The sequence below is a fragment of the Miniopterus schreibersii genome (genome assembly GCF_964146895.1).
Source record: "Miniopterus schreibersii genome assembly, chromosome: 10".
Classification (NCBI taxonomy): domain Eukaryota; kingdom Metazoa; phylum Chordata; class Mammalia; order Chiroptera; family Miniopteridae; genus Miniopterus; species Miniopterus schreibersii.
This window is the reverse complement of record NC_138110.1, coordinates 11,966,243-11,985,764: the sequence shown is the minus strand read 5'-3', so window position 1 is coordinate 11,985,764 and position 19,522 is coordinate 11,966,243. Positions and strand designations below refer to the sequence as shown.

Here is a 19,522-nt window from a genome sequence, read left to right as displayed (position 1 = left end):
CAAAGCATCTCATCAAACTGCCACTAAAATCAAGTAATGAATAAAAATTGCATAATAATTAATGGCAAAAATACCAGTGCCCTTACATAGGGGGATTAGCATAAAGGGTACCACCTTTTATTTATGTTGCTTTGATTCTCCTTCACTCTGTTATAGAATTGACATCATTGGCAATTCTGAATAGTAACATGCAGTATGTCCCATGAAAAGTGGGATAGTGAATAATTAATAGAATATTACTGTTAAGTGAAGATGTATATTGATACTTCTTTTTCCTTACTGCTGTGACACTTTACACATTTCTGCCCTTGCTTTGTAATCACCTATTTGATCGCTAAAAATTGCTATTAAAATGGTTGCTATTGCTTGGCCAGCTCTGGCTCAGCAGTTGAGCATCGACGAGGTTTGATTCCTGGTCTGGGCACGTGCTCAGGTTGTGGCTCGATCCCCAGCAGGGGGCGTGCAGGAGGCAGCCAGTCAATGACACTTATCATTGATGTTTCTATCTCCCTCTCTCTTCCTCTCTCTGAAATCAATAAAGACATATTTTTTAAAAAAATGGTTGCTATTAAAAGTATAGACTTTAATCTGGTTTATTCTTATGGAATGTACTCTTCTTAGTCAATTAACATGTGCCCCCTTTTCTGATCTAGAATGACTCTGCTCATGGTGATTACGTGCAAAGTAACGAGGCCAGTTTAATAGAACAAGCCCCAATACCTCATGACGGACTTACTGTGGCACCTCATAGAACCCAGCGAGAAGGTATGCTGTATTTTTTGCTAACTTAAAGCATCTATAAGTGGAAAGATTGCAGTGCTATTGACATTGGTTTGCTCTAATTCTTCTGCCTCCTTTTTGGAGTAGAAAAAGCCTGCTGGTCCTGGGTCTATCTCAAATGCCAGTCCTCCCACTTGTTGGGTGAGTCTGTGTCTGGGCTCCCGCTCCACTGCACTCAGCCTGTCCTAGTGTTTGCTTACTTGGCTCTGCCTTGTAGTCAGCTGTCTTAAATCTGGTTACATATCTCTGGAGTGCAAAAACCTTAACATATTCCAGAGTCTTTAGTATAGGGCTTTATCTGTAGGATGTGCTCAGTGTCTACTGAAAAATTAATTTTACAGAAGTTCGCTGTAAGAGAAGAAATTCCTTACAAGGCCATGCTTCCTACAATAATGCAGTTTTCAAGAGGGCTGGGGATGGGGGAATGAAAAGACATTCCTATGTAAAAAGAAATGAGTTCAGACATTCCCTTAGCATGTGGGGAGTCAACTACCTGTGTTCAGGGGAACACAGAAATGGAAAATGTAGACTGCCACCTGTTAGCCTTGGAAGAGTGAAGGACGGATGAGAAGCTCAGTTATCACTGCTTGGAATTGACGTTATGTCGTGTGTTTCTAGTCCTAATAATAATCCTTTTGGTGTAATACATTTTCCAGAGGAAGAATGGGTATGACTGTTTAATGTTTAAAAAAAGTTTAAATTTCTAATCAAGACTGTCACAGTACTTGAATCATAGACTATTTACTGAACATGGGAGTCACCTAAAGCAGAGTTTGGTTTTACAATGAATATCCTTTTTTAAAAAAAATAAAACTATTTTTTAAAATGGCTACATCAAAATGCTAATAGTTAAGGTGGTACTATAGATCATTTTTGTTATATTCTTAATTTTTAAGCAAATGTATGTAATCCATGCTTTTTAGTTGTAATGTATGAAGCTTAGAGCAGGCTCTCCCATTGTCGGCCATCCTCACCACATACTCTTTTGTCCTCTCGTCTCGATTCTGATAGATCACGGCAGGTATAACTTGAAATCAAGGCTGAAGACATAGCCATGTTCCAAATGCCCTGGTTGTCCCCTACCTGTAGCCCACCAATTTGCAGCAATAGAGCTGCTTTATATTTCTGAACATAGATTAGTTCAGATGGCTTTTATTTAATAGCATCATCCTTTACATAAGTTAATAGAAAAGCTTTTGAAAGCAGTAGACCCTCCCTTCCCTTGTTGGCCTTTATGATACTGCGGGAGTTCTGGTTCTTGAGATTCTTTTGTCTCCATCCTTAACATTTCTCACCCACTAAGGGAAAATTGGCCCAGAAGCAAGCCACCAAACACTGTATATTTGGAAACTTGTCACAAAATACTGGCAATGAAATCTCCTTAGTTTTTCATGAATGTCTGCTTACCAGCAAATTTCTGTATCTTGTTTCCTGCTTTCTCATTGCCCACCTTCCGTGATCTATAACAATCTTAATTCTTCCTGTATACTTTTATTACTTTGTATATTCTACTTCATCTGTTTTAACTTCTTCCTCTAAGGCAAAGTGAATCCTTCCCTCCTCTTCTCCATCTCCTGCCCCCTGAATCTAGCAGTGACGCTAGTCCGTTGAGTCACTTCCCTAATTTCTTCCCCAAGACCTTTATCATCTTCATTACTACCAGTCTCATTACTTTTTAAGTACTATTTCTTTTGAATGAATCTGAAGTACTGTATTTGTAGTAATCTAATAACAAACAGTTTTGATGATTATCATCTCTAAAATAATCTTCACTGCAGGCACCTTTTATTTATCTTTTTTATCTTTGGTGCTTAGCAGAGTGCTTGAAACTGCTTAGGCACTCAGCATGCCGCATGATACAGAGAAAGTTACTTCATGGATGGATGGCACATTGCTTTGCTTCTGGGGTTTTTCTGGTGCTTAATCATGATTTAAGGGCAGTAGTAAAGATGAAGATAAATAGTTTAATCGTGTAGCATTTGTCACATCGGGTAACTGAAATGTGTGTCTAGTCTCTGTAGAACAAGTCAGCATGTTTTCTTTCTTTCAGCTGTACACATTGAGAAGATAATGTTGAAAGGAGTCCAGAGAAAAAGGGCTGACAAATATTGGGAGTACACCTTCGAAGTAAGCTACTCTCACCCACAAAAGATACCTTATATTTTATGTTCAATAATCTTTCAGAAAGAATGAGAATTGATCTTCTGGCAGGTTTGCTAACTTAGAAAAGCCATACGTATGTATACATTTGTCTAAATTAAGGGAATGTATTGCTTTCAGTGTGTTCTGCATGGTTTGCCAAGTTTTAAAAATTATACCACCACATGAAAATTACTCTGACAGTTTTATTAAAAACAACAAAGAGCTTAGATATAAGGTGTAAGATGTATCTAAAAAGTAAAAGTAAGCATTTTCCACCAGTATTTTTAAAATCAGGATCACAGGCCTTGTCTTTTCCTGGCATTGCTTCCCTGATATTTTTCTCCTCTTTTTCTTTCCCCATGATGGTTTTATTCCCTGGCCTTCGTGGCCTTGTCTTCTTATCTCTAATTGCTCTCCTGTCATTCTGTCCTTCAAACAGCGCTACTTAGCCTTAAAGCCCACCTCCTTTAGTCCGCAGGTCTCCTTTCTGCCTGCTCACTGTCACGTGAATTCTTTGTCCACATCTTTCTTATCCCTCCCTGCTTGGGCTTCCCTGTCTAGCCCTTTCTCCTAAGGTCGTACACACCTTGAACCACATGGAAGGACTCCATGTTTCTGTGTTTCCTATTTCAGCTCCTCCCCAAAGGTACTGCTTGCCAAATGTTAGCTGTACCTTTCTCATGAAGCCTCTTCTGATCCTCCAACAAAGTGTTTTTTCATTCATCCAAGGTACACTACATCATACCTGTCACAGGTTCTTACATTTGGGTTACGTGTTTTTTCTTTCCAGTAGGTTATTGTCTCATGGAGAGCAGAAGTCTTCATCCTCTGTCATCCTATCATATCTGACTCACTTAGTACATTTGTTGAACGAATTTCGGAACTTTGGCTTCTGCTTTGTGGGAGAAACATCCTCAGTTTGCAAATTTTAAGTCGACTCTCCACCGACAGTTTTGTAACATGTGGCATACGCCGCTCTTTGCTGTCTTCATTCAATTTTACCAGCTCTCTTCTGTTCCTGGAGCTCTTAGATTGTTCCTTCCTTAAAGCCTAGACCCCTTGCCCTGGAATGATCTTCCCTCAGACCTTGGCACAGCTGTTGTCCCTTCAGCGTACAGATTGGCTCAGACGCACCCTCCTCTGACGCCTTTCTTGGCACCCGTCTGATGGGCTTCTTCCTGCTCCTGCACCATGCCCTACTCATTTTCTTTGGAGCATTGACCGCTGATGGGGATCCTTATATAGCCATTTGTTTCATCTGTCTCCTACACTAGAGTGACCTCAGCCAGCAGCGACTTTGGGCTGTCTTGTCCATTCCTGTATCCCTTTCACTGAAACAGTGTCTGACACAAGTAGCTGCTCAACAAACATTTGAATAACTAAAAAAAATCATCTAAAGGATGTGTCGGTTAATAAGGATATTTGCTTTGAGGGTTGCTGGATAAAACTTTGTATGTCCAGTAGGTCCTTGAATAACAATTTTTCATGTAACATTGTTTCATTATAGCATTAATAAGATGCTCTACGAACTTAACTCTTGTTTTTATCAGTTAGCCTCTGGTAGAATTGGTCTTACCATACGTTGTTTTATTTAATTCTCAGAACCTATTGATGATGTTAAGTGAGGACTTACTGTATTTTTAAGTGTCTGATTGATTATACAATTAGTTGATAAGCCTTAGATATTAGCATAGTTCAAGTATTTACTCAGCTCAAATAATTGTAAAGTAGAAATTATTAGTGGGCCACCATCAGGTCCACTGTATTAGAGGTATCCAAGAGGTAAGGCGGCATAATAAACTTCAGTCTGGCTCTGCATTTACTTAGGGTTTAATCTAAGTAAGTTAACCTTTTTGAGTTTTAGTTTCTCCATCTTTAAATGGATCATACTTGCCCTATCCACCTTATTAGGATTTTAAAGAATTGAGATGAAGTTGAAATCTCTTCATAAATCCTCATAAAAATACAATATGGTATTACCAACGAGGGTAGTAGGCCCTAATTATTTCTCTTAAGAGTGTGTATTTCCTAAATTCCAGGAGATAGAATTCTTATCTTCCTTGGGGCATAGAGCTGCACTGTCAGAGTGTTATTTTAGAGTCCTACAGCTTCACCAAGGGAATGTAAGACATTCCTCTTTCTGAAAAGTTACCAGAATATGGTCACATATTTTTAAAGACAGTTTTTTTTAAAAAACAAACAAACCATGTGATTTGCAAGGAGTTACTAAGATATTTTTGAGTAGAATGTGTCAGTGTAGAGTTAATTTTAACAATTTTGAAGAAATGATGACAATGCCAGAGTAACTTTATATTTCTAATTTTAATAGAATTTAAGTAAGGCTTTTTGTTTTACCCATGGCTTTTTTCTAGCCGTTTCCCCGCCTAAGAAATAACCATATAATATGTGTGTGTGTTTTTTAATCAGGTAAATTGGTCTGATCTTTCAGTCACTACAGTAACAAAAACCCACCAAGAACTACAGGAATTTCTACTGAAGGTAAAAGTATAGATTTTGTTGTTAAAATGATTTTTACATAATATACAGAATCTGAAAACCTTTATATCAAAATAAGTTTCAGAAAAATTAAAACACCTATATACAGGTTGGGGAGCTCTCCGTGAACGTTGACTGTATAAATGTCATGTTATTCTAAACATAAGTTTTCTTCCCTTACGTTACCAATATAAAGAAATGATGAGGGATTTTCAACATTTTTAAAAGATGAAACCTTATTTCTAACTTCCTTGCCGAGATATGTATTGTTGGTGGCTGCTTGCAGGAGTACATCCTTTGAAAGTGTGTGTCTGCAAAATGAGATGAGGCTTGTTTGCATTTGGTGGTGGTTCAAACAGCTATTCAGCTCCCTCTGTGGACTTTCGTAAACATATCTCCATTTGTTCCTCCTTTGAGTTCCATATCCCCCTCCACTCCCACAATGATAGAATCTCCAAAGTATTGAGAAGACAGGATAATGGAAACATCTCCCAGACTCGCAGAGGTGAAAGGTATCTAAGATAATCTTGTTCAAACTCTCACCTGTTTCTTTTATACTAATTTTATTTTATTGAAAAGTGTGTGGTAGAGATAAATATTAAAATAAGGGAGTAGGTTTAAATGGTTAACCAATAAATTACTGTTTCCCAATAAGCAGGTATTTTAAAATTTATAGTTAATACAGAGATAAAACAAAGTCCAGAAGCAGGAAACATTCCCAACTGAATTATTAACTTTTAGGTAAAGATGTGACATAGTTTTTGAACCAATAACATGAAATTTTCAGGACAGTGCTTGTCACCATAAAGCCATTCTTTCAGATCACGTGGGTCTCTGCTTACCTTAGAGCTGGAGCTTGCGCAGCTGTGGGCAGCATAGGAGGCGCCGGCAGGGTCAGTCCCGCGGGGTGAACTCCCTGGCACGACTTGAATATTTCTGTTTTCCTGTGGCTTATTTTAAACTAACTCTGGGTAAGCGATGAGAACACTTCAAGCTGGTAACCTAACCGCATGTAAAGACGGGGATTATTAATTTCCAGTTGCTGCAAGTCACATGCCTGTGACAGGTCAGCCTCAGAGAGTGTGGGGATGAGGGAGAGCGCGGTGGAAGGAACGTTGTTTGAGCACTGTTGTCCAAGCGCTCTTGTCCACAGCAGAGGCCCTTGGCACTGCAGAGAAGAAAGTAGCTCCTGGCTAATGTCCTGCCTGTTGAGGAATAAGGAAGGGTGGCCTCACCCCACCACACATGTGCTTTTAAATTCTCTTCTACTTATTTGTGACTTTTCTCTCTTGACAGAATAAATATATCCAAGTTTTAGGTCAGGTAATCATGAAGCGGCCTCATTTGGGTTAGAAAACAACGTGCTTCATTTCCCTTCTGTTGCCCTTTCCCTGACCAAATTCTAGTACTGGAGGGTGGGTTGCAGGGGATAGAGAGCTAAGACTGAAATACCCTGCAGTATAGATTCGGGCTTGGTGGGGTCCAGCACGGCCAGCTGTCAAGGCTGGTTACTTACCGAGTTTGAATGGGGCTGCTACTTACCTGTCCCCTGTGCCAAGAGAGCACATGACTGACCCCCAGCCTGGGGCCTGGCACCTGGGCAGAGTCTCTTTCTCCCACTGGGTTATCCTAACTTCAGCTGCTGTCTGTCTTGACACATTTCATTTTTGTTACACAATTTTTCTAAAAGCTTAGGTACTTGAAAAAAATACAGCCCCAAATAAATAATTCACTCTTCAGAGTTATGGTAATTAATGACCCCCCTGCTTAGCCAGCATTTGACTATTACTATTTTTCTAAAATAGAACAAATGCCTTATCAAGTTATATCAATAATTGGCAACATATTGTGTATGTCTAGAAATTAATTACCTATTTAAAATACACTTTCACATTTGCTTAATATCTTTTTTCTTTTTTACGTTCCTTTTAAAGTCATCTACAAAAGTTAAGAGCAAAAACTGTTGACAGCCTATACATTCTAACTTTTGTAGCTTCTGTTTAACCAAACCTCTAATTTGCTGTAATGTGGAAGAGAGTTTGAGGTCACTGCTTTCACGTTCTTTTCCATACACCGCAACATCTGTCCTCCGTGTCCTCCCAGCCTCCTCCCCCTGCTGCTCCTTAGCACCTGACACCCTGTCTGGTGTTTCTCAGGACCAGGTGGAAGCTCCACAGAGGCAGGGCTTTGTTTCTTCTTCCGCTGCTGTGCCCACAGTGCCAAAACAGCACCCGGGACTGGGGTGGAGTTTGAATATTCGTTGACTGAATGAATGAGCAAGAAGTTACAAAAACTAAATTGTGATGAGGTCTTATAGGTGGTTATCCATTAGGCCTCAGTATTGTTAAAAAACATCTGTGATAATGAGGTGTGAACCTCCCAGCACTCAGGGTGGGAGGCCTGGGTGTGCTGGAACCAAGACCCAGAGGTGAAAAAATCCAGAACAGTGACTAGAATAGAAGAGACATGATTGAAAGAGAGATTTTTAGCAAATATGCCTTCCTCTAGAACTGGAAATAGTCTTTGGAAATTAAAGATAAAAACCACTTGAAAGTAGATCAGTGTGCAAATACCTATGACTACACATCCACTCTGCCCCAACATCCACACTGCCTGGTCTCGTGAACAGTCATTGAGCAGGTGAAAATAGATGTACTAGAAGAGCCTTCAGCAATTGGGTAGTGGAAACAGACTTCTCCATGGAGCTGGTTTTTTTATGCTATGTACACATATTCAGGAGAAATCTTATTTAAAATGGGGGTGATATATGTAGTATCCTAAATCTATTAAGACAATGATATCAAAATGTAAATTTTGAAATGAATAGTCATTTCTGTAGAAAATGTGTCGATCCAGAACTTGTTTCTTCCTGTTAGTGGTCAGAGGCCCACAGTGGGTGTGTGGGATGCCAGCAGAGCCTTCGACCTCAACAGGTTAATAAAAAAGCTTCATTCTCACATAACATCTTGCTTCCACAGTCTCACTGTGCTCAAAATTAAGAATACTTTTTGCTACCTCTGTTGAATTTTCCATTTGTGAGTTGTTGACTCAATTCTGATTTGTCAGACGAATACTTACTTTGGGTTCTGCTTCTCCAGTTAAAGATCAGTCCGTAAACTGACCATTTGTATAGATTGTTCTATTCCTGGGGCTCTTAAGAGACTGTGTTAATGGTTCTACTCTTAATTTTAGTGAAAGTGCCAGTAATTTGGGAGTTCGTTGCAAAGACTAGGTATCAAAAGTCAAATTTAAAATGTTGAATTCTTGAAAGACTTGGAAAGTCAGTTTTATATAGAATTTTTTATTAAGAATTTATAAAAGGAAATTAGTTACTAAATAGAATGACTTCAAATTTTGTTTTTAATTTAAAAACCTTCCTGGCCAAGTGATTGTTTTTTGTGTGGTTTCTTGTACATTGCTCTGAGGGCACCTCCACCACATTGAGGCAGAGGTAACTAAACCTTCAGTTAGTGTTGTTTTTTAAATGTAAGTTAGATTAAGAATTTTCACCCCATTTTCCACATCCAGTTCTTCATTTGACATCTAGCACTGGTAGCCTGACATTGCCTGAGATTCAGTGTAAAAGGAGGCGTAATAGGATAAAAATAATAGTGACTGTGCTGTGCACACATTCCTTTTAACTGAGAACCTCGGTGTGGGTGTTGCTTAGTGTGCATGTGGGAGTACGAGTGTGAGGTATATGCAGGTATGTCCCAGCAGCGTGTTGAGTGCTGCCAAGTGACCTGCTCCCTGGGATGCCCTGAGGTGTGTCCGGAAGGCAGATGGCGTATTTCCTAGTGGAGGAACCTGTGCTGCTTCAGTATGGGCCCTGCATGTGAAGATTTAGAAAGGAGCTGCTTTGAAGTGGTTCCTGAGCAGGAGCTATTTATCTGCCTCTGTGCCTGGGTTTGTAACATGCATGTTTACCAGCAAGTGAGAAACTAAACCCTGGCCATGCTCTTTTTTCTTTTCCAGCTTCCCAAGGAACTGTCTTCAGAGACTTTTGACAAGACCATTCTGAGAGCCTTGAATCAAGGGTCACTGAAGCGGGAGGAACGGCGACATCCTGATCTAGAGCCCATTCTAAGGTAACGGTTCACCGGACACTCGCCCAGCGTCACAGCGTCAACGGCTGTCCAGAGCACTTTTCCCCAGAAAATATTTATTGAAAGAGGCCCTTGTCCAAGAGCTCAGCTTTGGAGATGTTTTTGTGTTGTTTTGTTTTGCTTTAAATTGTCAAGTATGATTAGGCCAGTGAGTGAGAAAGTGAAAGGACACAACACTTCTGAACAACGCTCTTCTGTGCAGAGGTGGTTCAAGCACAGCGGTGGTGGTTCAGGCATGGTGGTGGTTCAGGCACAGCGATGGTGTTTCGGGCACAGTGGCTGTTCAGGCACAGCAGCAGTGGCAGTTGAGGTTCACTGGAATATAAGGTCAGGTCTTGCTCTTGTGAAGTTGAAGCATTATTGGAAAAGACGGTGTAGGTGAGGCGAATGTTACATATGCTGCTAGTGGGGCACAAACCCTGTCTAGGGTTAACTTCCAAAACATCCTGTGTGCTGGGAGAGAGAGGAAGAGAAGATAGAGGTGGGAGGGGCACTGTGTTTCCGAGGGCATACACTTGGGGTGGTTCCAGCAGGATGTTGGAGCCCACATGGGGTCAGGAGGGTAGCTGTGCAGAGGTTGGAAGGGAGTAGCAGTGACAGTGGGAGGTAGATTCCTACAGAGGAATTGGCCGAATTAGTAAATATTTTAATAGAACCAGGTTTCTCTCTGTTGGAGAAGGGAGTAATAGTATGGACAGGAGAAAACCAGAATGAACCCTCAAGTGTGATGTTCCAGAATTGAAGATACTAGTGCAAGCTCATGACTTTCGGTGTATGTAGGTAGATACAGAAATATGTTCACATGTGTTCCCCGGCTCTGTTCATTGAAAGAGTCTGGAAGCAGCCACACCCCAGTAGCAGTGGGCTTACCTGGTAGACTTGTAGCCCCCTTCTCTACTAAATGGAACTAGGGCTCCATGAGGAAAAGCTGATTGCAGGGCTGGAGTAGGAGAAGTACAAGATGAGCCTGTTGGGCCAGGAAGCAAGGGAGTGCTCGAAGAATGAGGTGGCTGGGCCAGAAGGACACACAAGCCAGCTGGAAGGGGCTCCTAGTGGGCAAATCGGACATCCAAATAAATAATAACACTGAAGAAAACAGGAAATCATGAGTGCACTTGAAATAAATAAGTTAACAGATTAAAAATTTGAGGAATAGGATATTTATAATATCAAAGTCCTTTCCCACAAAGTAATGCTTTTTCTAATAAAGGGAGGAAGAGTAACTTCAGAGTGGAGAGGCCTAACAGACGCCAGCCACTTTAATCCAGTAAGGTGAACTTGATGAGTGAGGGTCAATCACATCGCTCACCACCATAGGCTGCAGGGAAGGAACATAGCCTCAGGCCCATGATACGCCTGCCGGGAAATCTAATCCCTAAGGAACATCAGACAAACCCGACAGAATACGTGGGCTGTCCTCTTAAACCCACAAGAGTCACAGAGGGCTGAGGAGCCAGCCAGGCTGCTGGGTACAGCACAGGGTCCAAAGTGGTTCTGTGTGGAACAAACGGACTTTAGGGTCAAGTGGCAAAACTGAAATGGAGTCTCAGGAGCTTGTAATTTATCAGTGGTCATGTCCTGATATTGATTCTAGGACAGTGTCTTTATTGGAGATACTAGTGTCTTACCAGGTGTGGGGACATCAGAGATGAGCTACTTATGGTTCAGAAAAAAAAAATCCTTTTTACTGTATTTGCAACTTTTCTGTAAGTTTGAGGTTTCCAGAAGGAGAAAATATTTCCATAAGGAGCCATTTTCAGAAATTTGGCTCTTGGCCAAGACCACAGTTAAGAGGTCTGTGTCTGACTCATAGCTGTTAGGGGTCTCCATGGCGTAGATCATGGGGGCGGGGTGTGTGTTAAGCTAGCCTATTTACTATAAAAGTGTTTATTCAAGATATTTGTGAAGAATGCAAAGGAAAGTGTAATGTGAGAAGCCTCTAATTTCCCTTTCTCCAAATCTAGTCACTAGAAGTAGCTTTCATTAAAATCTCATACGGCTTTTCAGAAATTTTCTGTGCATGCATACATCCTTGAATTTATGCATTTGTGTGTATTTCCTTTACTGTACAAATTGCATTATCCTATACACTTTTCTGGCACTTACTCTTTTCATTAAATATATAGGGTGGGGCAAAGGTAGGTTTATGGTTGATATGGAAAATAATGCAATAATTAATAAATAATAATACAATAATAAACTGTTTCATGCACTCACAACTGTTAACCTGCTTTTGCCCACCCTATATTGGACATAGTAATAGGTCAGCACATGTAAAAAGATTGCCGCCTAGGTTTTTTTTGCTTCACAATATTCCATTTTTAGGTGTTCCATACTTAATCAGTATATTTTACAGCCATTTTGGGTCCTAAATATTAGGCTACTACAAACAATATTATAGTGAATGTCTACATTAATGTTCTGTAAACATTTAATACATGTATCTGTAAGAGGAATTTCTAGAATTGTTTGGTCAAAAGTTACGCTTTTTTTTTTTAATCCTTACCCGAGGATATTTTTTCCATTGCTTTTCAGAGAGAGTGGAGGGGGGGGGAGGGAGAGAGAGAGAGAGAGAGAGAGAGAGAAACATTGACGTGAAAGAGACACATTGATTAGTTGCCTCCTGCATGCGCCCCAACCAGGAACCAAGCCTGCAACCGAGATACGTGCCCTTGGCCGTAATCAAACTCGAAACCCTTCAGTCTGCGGGCTGATGCTCTAACCACTGAGCAAAACCGGCTAGGGCAAAAGTTATGCATTTTTTAATAGGCAATATTTCCAAATTACTTTTAAGGAGATAGCAACACTTTATACCCTAGCATTTATTTGTATGTCCAATTGTAAGCCTTGTATTTGTATGTCTACTAGACCTCAGCAGACGTAAAATACTCTCAATTTCTCATCTTTGCCAGTCTGAAAAAAAAAAGACATCTCATTTTAATCTGCATTTGAGTGGCCACTTGCACTTCCCTGTGAATGGGCTTTTTCAGGCCTTTCCACATTTTTATTTGTCTTACTAATGTGTAAGAATTATTTGTTATATTAAAGAAAAAATCCTGTTTGTCATTTCTCGACTATGCAGATAGTTGAAAATTTTATGTACATATTATAGATGGATTTGTCAGTATTTTATGATTTCAAGGTTTTGTGTTCTGCTTGGAAAAGCCTTTTTTCCTCAAAAATTATGTTAAAAAATTTTTTTTTAATACTTCCTTTTTAAAAAACTCTTTGGAATCATTTTTTGAATTCAATTGTTTGGCTATCCTGTGGTTTCAACACCGTTAAATAGGATATTAGGACACTTAGTTCTCAGTTTGTGAATTTTAGATTAGTATCATCATTTGTTGCTTAAGAAATACAGCAATTTTTTGGTGTATTTGGTGTATGAGGGGGTACAGTGCAAGTGAGAAATAGGAAATGAGTCTATAAGTGAAGTAGAGATGGTTGATACAGGACACACTGCATTCAGTCCCAAGTACACTATAAATTAGGGAAATGAGAACGTGGCCCTGAAATGTACACTTGGGGTTGGATGATTTGTGACGGTGAAGTGTGGTCCTCTTCTCTTCGTCACTGCATGAAGGAGTTTGTGGCCATTTAGACTTTTTCATGCAGGTGGGATCGCCGTGCTGTGGTTAGGAGTTAATGACCCTTGACTTCAATCTCTACACTGATTTTAAGCCTGGTCCTTTATCTCAGTCATGGTTCCTGTAGTGGACTTGCAGTTGACATGTGGAGTTGCGGGTTGGATCTGGCCTTCTTTTGTGACTTAAGCTTTGAATCAAAGGTGTGCCTGCTTGTCCTTTGGACCAGCTGGTTCGTAACTGGAGAATAGGTTCTACCGTTGCCTTTGGATTTTATCCCCAGTTTTAGGTTATGTGTTCAGACCTGGAAGTTTAGATGTGCCTCTTCATATCTCAATTTTTCTTCTATCTGTTCATTTCCCCCTCTTTGTCTTCCTATGGAATATTTATTTACCTCCACATTTTGAGTACCAAGAAGCAATTTTGCTTTATGTATAAGGCAACTTTGGCCCGTAAGGGCCATATCTTGGTGTGGTATTTAATGATTTTATAATTAATCTGAATGAAAGGTCAGAAATCTTGGGGAGGAATTAAGAATTAAAATTTTAAATGAGCATTTAAAGTGTTCAAAAGTCATGGAAGGGGATTTGTGTGTTGAGCAGCAGGGTTACAGTATAATTTACCTATACTTTCTGAGTGGTAACCTTGAAGAATTGGTAGTATCCCCTGTGAGGAAATTGAAGCTGAAAGGCCTGTTGGGGGTGGTTCAGCTATTCAGTGGTTCAGCTGGTGTTCAGAGTCATGAGTAGACACTCCATTAGACCGTGCTGTAGCTGTGTCCCTTTTTGTAGGGCCCCTTTTGTAGGGAAGACCTCCAGTTGGAAGCTTTTAATTATAATAATAAAATATGAGGAAAGCTGGTTTTCAGAGATAACAGCTTACAGTCATGGTGTGATACACATTAAAATGAATCATCGCTTAGTCATGCCTTAGAATGTGGTAATACTTGTAACTGACCTGACCACTATGCTCCATAGTTTCCAGGACTCTTAGCATCCCAGACTTCCATCTCCTATGTCTAGAGTGTAGGAAGGTTTCTTTATGACACGCCAAATGATGAAAGGTCACACCTATGAAGAAGTGTACTTCTTTTTCTGAGCAGAAAGACTGGACCACTTGAGCAAAAGGCTGAAGTAGTATACATTTTTTGCCAGAATTGAAACCTTACCATTAGATTATACAAAACTAAAAGCCTGTTTATTAGATTTTTGCAAGTAAGTTTTGTTAACTTTTATTAGTTCCGGCTATGGGAAATACATTAGAAAATATTATTTTCCTTAGGAAAACAATTTTTTTTTATATCCAAATTAAACTGCCACTTAAGTTTGTGTTACAGTCTAAACTGAGACTCTTGTGTATTTATATTGCATGAATTAACAGATCTCTTTTCTTTTTATGTGCAGGCAGCTATTTTCAACTTCATCACAAGCTTTTCTCCAGAGTCAGAAAGTACACAGTTTTTTTCGGTCCATGTCATCAGAGCCTCGACACAACCTCAGTAAGCACCTTGTTCCTCTGTAGAAATGTGACGTGTGGCTCTGTGGATAGAGCGTCAGCCTGCACACCGAGGGGTCTCGGGTTCTATTCCCAGTTAAGGGCACGTACCTGGGTTGCGGGTTCGATCCCCAGCCCTGGTCAGGGTAAGCGGGAGGCAACCAGTCAGTGTCTCTCTCTCTCTCTCTCACATTACTCTTTCTTGCTCTCTCTCACTCTCCCTCCCACTTTCTCTAAAAATCAATGGAAAAATATCCTCGGGTGAGGATTTACAAAAAACAAGGAACAAAGAAAACATGTAATTTTAAGTGAATTTTACACTGCAGTTTTAAAGAAAATACTGTGTAAAAGCTAATGTCACAAAACAGACCGATTCCAAGGCAAGGACCAAGTCTCTCAAATGCCTGCACATACAGGATCACCAGGTTCCCTGACAGACCTCGCTCCGGGCTGTGAAGGAACCGCGGTGCTGGGTGCGTGGTGCCTAACAGCCGCTTACAGCCTCCCCTCCCCCTGCGTCCCGTGTCCCGTAGTGAGCTCAGCTGCCAGGCTGCATGCCGTGGCCTGATTCCTTTCTTTTTCCCTTTATGCAGCCATTTTTAAGGCCGGGCCACACTGGGCGGCGGGTGCTGCCTGCGCCCTCTCCTCACCAAGCTCGTTGTTCGTGAGGCCTTTTTTTTCTTTCCGTGAAGAGACTATATACAAAGCCTGGCCCTTCTCTCCTGTTCTGATTTCTCATTGTACTTTCACCTCTCCCAGAATTATCTCAGGGATCAATTTGTTAATCGCCTGCTCAAACCGTTCAGAGCGTGGTATGAGATTCCGTCCTGCGGGGCCTCCTTGGCCCCCCCATCTCCCTGTTCCAGCTGCTGGGAGTCTGCGCGGTCGCTCAGTACCCCTGCCATTTCCTGCCCGGTGTCTTGGCTCATTCTGCACCCAAACTTAATATGCTCCCTTTTGTCACAGACTGTTAAAATCACATCTGTTTTAAGACCCAACTGACATATCACCTCATGAAGATTTTCTAATTTTTTTTCACGTTCCTGTAGTTTGATTTTGCCTTTTGCTTCAGCATTCATCACAGCCTGCCTTGTGTTTAGTTTTATACAAATCTATCTCAGGTGCCTTTATTTTTAATCTTCATCTGAAGATATGTTTTTATTGATTTTTTTTTTTTTTTAGAGGGAGAGGAAGGGGGAGAGAGAAATATTTATGTGAGAAACATTCATTGTTTGCTTCCCATACTTGAACCCACAACTTAGGTATGTTCTTTGAGAGAATCAAACCCATGATCTTTTGGTGTACGAGACGATGCTCCAACCAACTGAGCCATCTGGCCAGGGCTCAGCTGCCTTTTTAACAAAATATTTGCCAGTAACAATGATGTGTGCTTTAGAATTTCTGCTAATTTTTTTTTTTTTTTTTAAATATATCTTTATTGATTTCAGAGAGAGGAAGGGCGAGGGAGAGAGAGAGATAGAAACATCAATGATGAGAGAGTCATTGATCGGCTGCAGCCCGCAACCCGGGCATGTGCCCTGACCTGGAACCCCGATCGCCTGGATCCTAGGTAGACGCTCAACCGCTGAGCCATGCCCGGCCGGGCTAAAATTTCTGCTAATTTTAAGCATAGCCACTATCACAAGTGGCTAAGTTGGTTTTCTTTTTTAAATCATCTTTCTTTCAAAAAAGTCATGTTTTCCTATAAAGGGGAAAGAAAATACATATTTTCTCAATATGTGGGAAAGAAAGGTGGGAGAGAAAGGTAAAAAAAAAAAACATGATTGAATATCATAACATATAGGTTAACTTTGAAAGTTTTCAAGTCATTTGTGTGTGTGTACATATATGCCTTAAATATTTTAAACAGATAAGTAGCAATTAGAATTAATGACTCTTCATGACTAATAGACTAAGACAGGATTAACAACTCTGTGGCTAAATTTACATTTGAATAGTGGTAATAGCTTTTTAATTTTAATTTATTTGTAATCCTCACCTGAGGATATTTTTTCCATTGCTTTTCAAAGAGAGTGGAAGGGAGAGAAAAACATCGATTTGAGAGAGACACAATTGGTTGCCTCCCACAAGGGCTGGGGATCAAGCCTGTAGCCGAGGTACGTGCCCCTGGCCAGATTTGAACCTGGGACCCTTCAGTCCGGGGTCCGATGCTCTAACTACTGAGCCAAACTGGCTAGGGCAGCAGTAGCTTTTTAAAAGAGAATCCTGGTCATTATAGAGCTTTATAGATTTAACAGTCAGTGCTTTCTGCTTAAACTAAGTAAGTATTTTTTGATTACTTGTAAATCACACCTGACAGGCATTGGAGCACAAAGTTAAACTTTTAATTCAGATTTTAATAGGCTGCCGAGGAAAACTCATCCAAGTGAGTAGTACATACATAAATGACAGAAAACTCATCTTGAGAGCTTGGCAGTATTTGAATGATGTGGGCAATGACTGCAAAACAAGCTGGTAGATTTTGTTTTAAGATACCAAGTTGTTGTGAAAATAATGTATTAAAATACATGTTTGAAATTATGGACAATCCAGTCAGGATGTCCAAGCTGTTTCACCAAAGAACATGTTGTCAGAGTTCATTTGCACTCGCTCTTCTGATAAATAACAGCTCTTACCTTTCTTCCCCTGTGGGATAGAGAGCAACATTCCATATCCTACCAGCTGATTAAACAAATGTTAAACTTATAAATGACTTCAAATGTTGAACGCTGGAATCCCACTGGATTTTCTGTATTTACATGGAGAAGTAACCCAGTGCTATCACAGTGTGTTCTGTGGGTCGGTGCTGATCCAGAAATGACTTGTCACTGGTCTGCAGTAGAAGAACGAAACTGAGAATAGACACTGAGTCTTTTGTAGCAGTTTGATATTGCACAACGTTATTTTTGTATTTTATAAAAGGAACAGCCCACAACAAATTAGACATTTTAAAAAGCCTTACAACACTACAGATATTTGAGAAGCACTTGAGGAGGTGGGGTTGGGGTGTGAAGGGGGTGCAGGCAGATGTGAAGCAACTTGCTCCAGTCCTGTGGTTTTTATGGGGAGACCTGACTCCACAAATTAGGGTCCCCATTCCCAGTCCTGCGTTTTGTGCTATGTCATCTTGCTTATTAAAGGCCCTGTTTAGTAGAAATGTTCTCTGCTACTAACTCTCCATTCTAATCTTCCTTGGGAGAAAAACTGACATTGTATTTGTTTTCTTTATCTCTCTATTATAATTTTCCTAAAAAGTTAATGGCATTGCATACTTCCTACAGATAACTTACAACCCTCTCTGAAGACTTCCAAGACATTAGAACACTTGAAAGAAGACAGCTCAGAAGCTTCAAGTCAAGAAGAAGGTAAATGTCCATTCACTGGGATAAGTTCTTCTGCCTGGTATTGGAACAAGGATAGGCAAACAGACCATTAGAGCAGATTAAGGAGCCGAGAAACAGAACATATGGGAACTTGGAATGTGACAGGTGGCATTACAAATAAGTGGGGAAAGAACAGACTATCCAATAAATGGCGGCTGGCTTTCCAATAAAAAAAATATATATAATTCCTTATTTATATCATGCACAGAAATTACAAGTGAATGATAAATTAAATGTAACATATAAACTTAATGTAATATGTAAAATATAAAACTTAAAATTTTAAACTTTCATAATCTGGGACAAAAAGGCTTTCTTGAAAAGGCAAAGCATGACCATAGTGGAGATCTTTCTAATCTAAATTAGAAATTAACATGTGACAAGAAATCAGAGGATTAGAAGACATTTGCAGGATATTTACAGATAAAGACTGTCCAGACTATAGAAAGAGTCTTCTAAAAATGAATGAGAAAATCAATCTGATTGGCAGTATTTGCAAAAGATAGGCAATTCATAGAAGAAAAAACTTGAAAGCCATTAAACAGTGTTCAACCTCATGAGTAGTCTGGAAAATGCAAATTAAAAACGATGTGTGGGGAATACATATACAGATGATACAGAATTGTACACCTGAAACCTATATAACTTTATTAACCAATGTCACCCCAATAAATTCAATAAAAAGAAATTATTTAAATAAACTATAAAAATAAAAACGAGATACCATTTCACACTCTTTGGATTGGCAAAACATTTTTTGTCTGACATCAAGGATATGAAGTCATGGGAATTCTCATCTGCTGATGGGAATATGAATTGTCAACTATTTTGGACAGAAATTTTACACTGTGTAGTGAAGTTGGAGGTAATTAATTTTATGCTACTGCTGGGCAATTCTGCTTCTATGAAAATAGTTTTCCATGTGTCAGGGGACAGGGACTGAGGTTCTCAAGGTACCAATAGCAGATACACGGATATTAACCCAAATGCTTTAAATGTTAATAAAGGTATAAGTAAATTGTGACATACTCATATTCCTACTAGATGGCATATAAAATAATTACAGTATATTCAAAAATGCAATACCACTGTATGTGTTTGTGAATACATTTACGGGTAGTTAAAATAAAAACAGGCACTGGAATATTTCCACTAGTTTATCTTGGTAGAGAGAGGGAGTTGAATGGAACGGAAGAGGGCCTTCCGTTGCTTCTGTAATATTTTGTTTCTTAATAAGAAGAGACATAGAGATATCTGGGAGGTGGGCACATGAGTGTTTGTTATACTAATAAATATGTATTTTTCATATTTGAGACACTTCATTTTTTTAATGGTTTTAAAAAATAGCCTGAAATTGAGTATTGTAGTTTTGCAGTGGCATGGTCATAGTAAACTCTCGTAGTTTTGGACAGAATTGATTTACTATTAGGTGAACACATTTGAGAGTATATTTAAGGAGATTGTCATTTATTTTGTTTTTTGAAAAATTGATTCTTTAAGGAATTTTCTGTGAAAAGCGCTCTATAAGGTCTGTCAA

The 19,522-nt window shown here is 39.7% G+C and overlaps 1 protein-coding gene across 2 annotated transcripts in view; it reads left to right on the top strand.

Moving 5' to 3' along the window:
• ZCCHC2 (zinc finger CCHC-type containing 2) overlaps positions 1 to 19,522 on the top strand; it is a 50,858-nt gene that overhangs the window by 14,128 nt on the left and 17,208 nt on the right. For both annotated transcript variants that reach the window (XM_081150361.1, XM_081150360.1), the window contains exons 2-7: positions 654 to 765; positions 2,831 to 2,907; positions 5,350 to 5,421; positions 9,394 to 9,506; positions 14,512 to 14,606; positions 17,884 to 17,967. In XM_081150361.1, the coding sequence (XP_081006487.1) occupies positions 654 to 765; positions 2,831 to 2,907; positions 5,350 to 5,421; positions 9,394 to 9,506; positions 14,512 to 14,606; positions 17,884 to 17,967 (553 nt within the window). The remainder of the gene's footprint in view (positions 1 to 653; positions 766 to 2,830; positions 2,908 to 5,349; positions 5,422 to 9,393; positions 9,507 to 14,511; positions 14,607 to 17,883; positions 17,968 to 19,522) is intronic.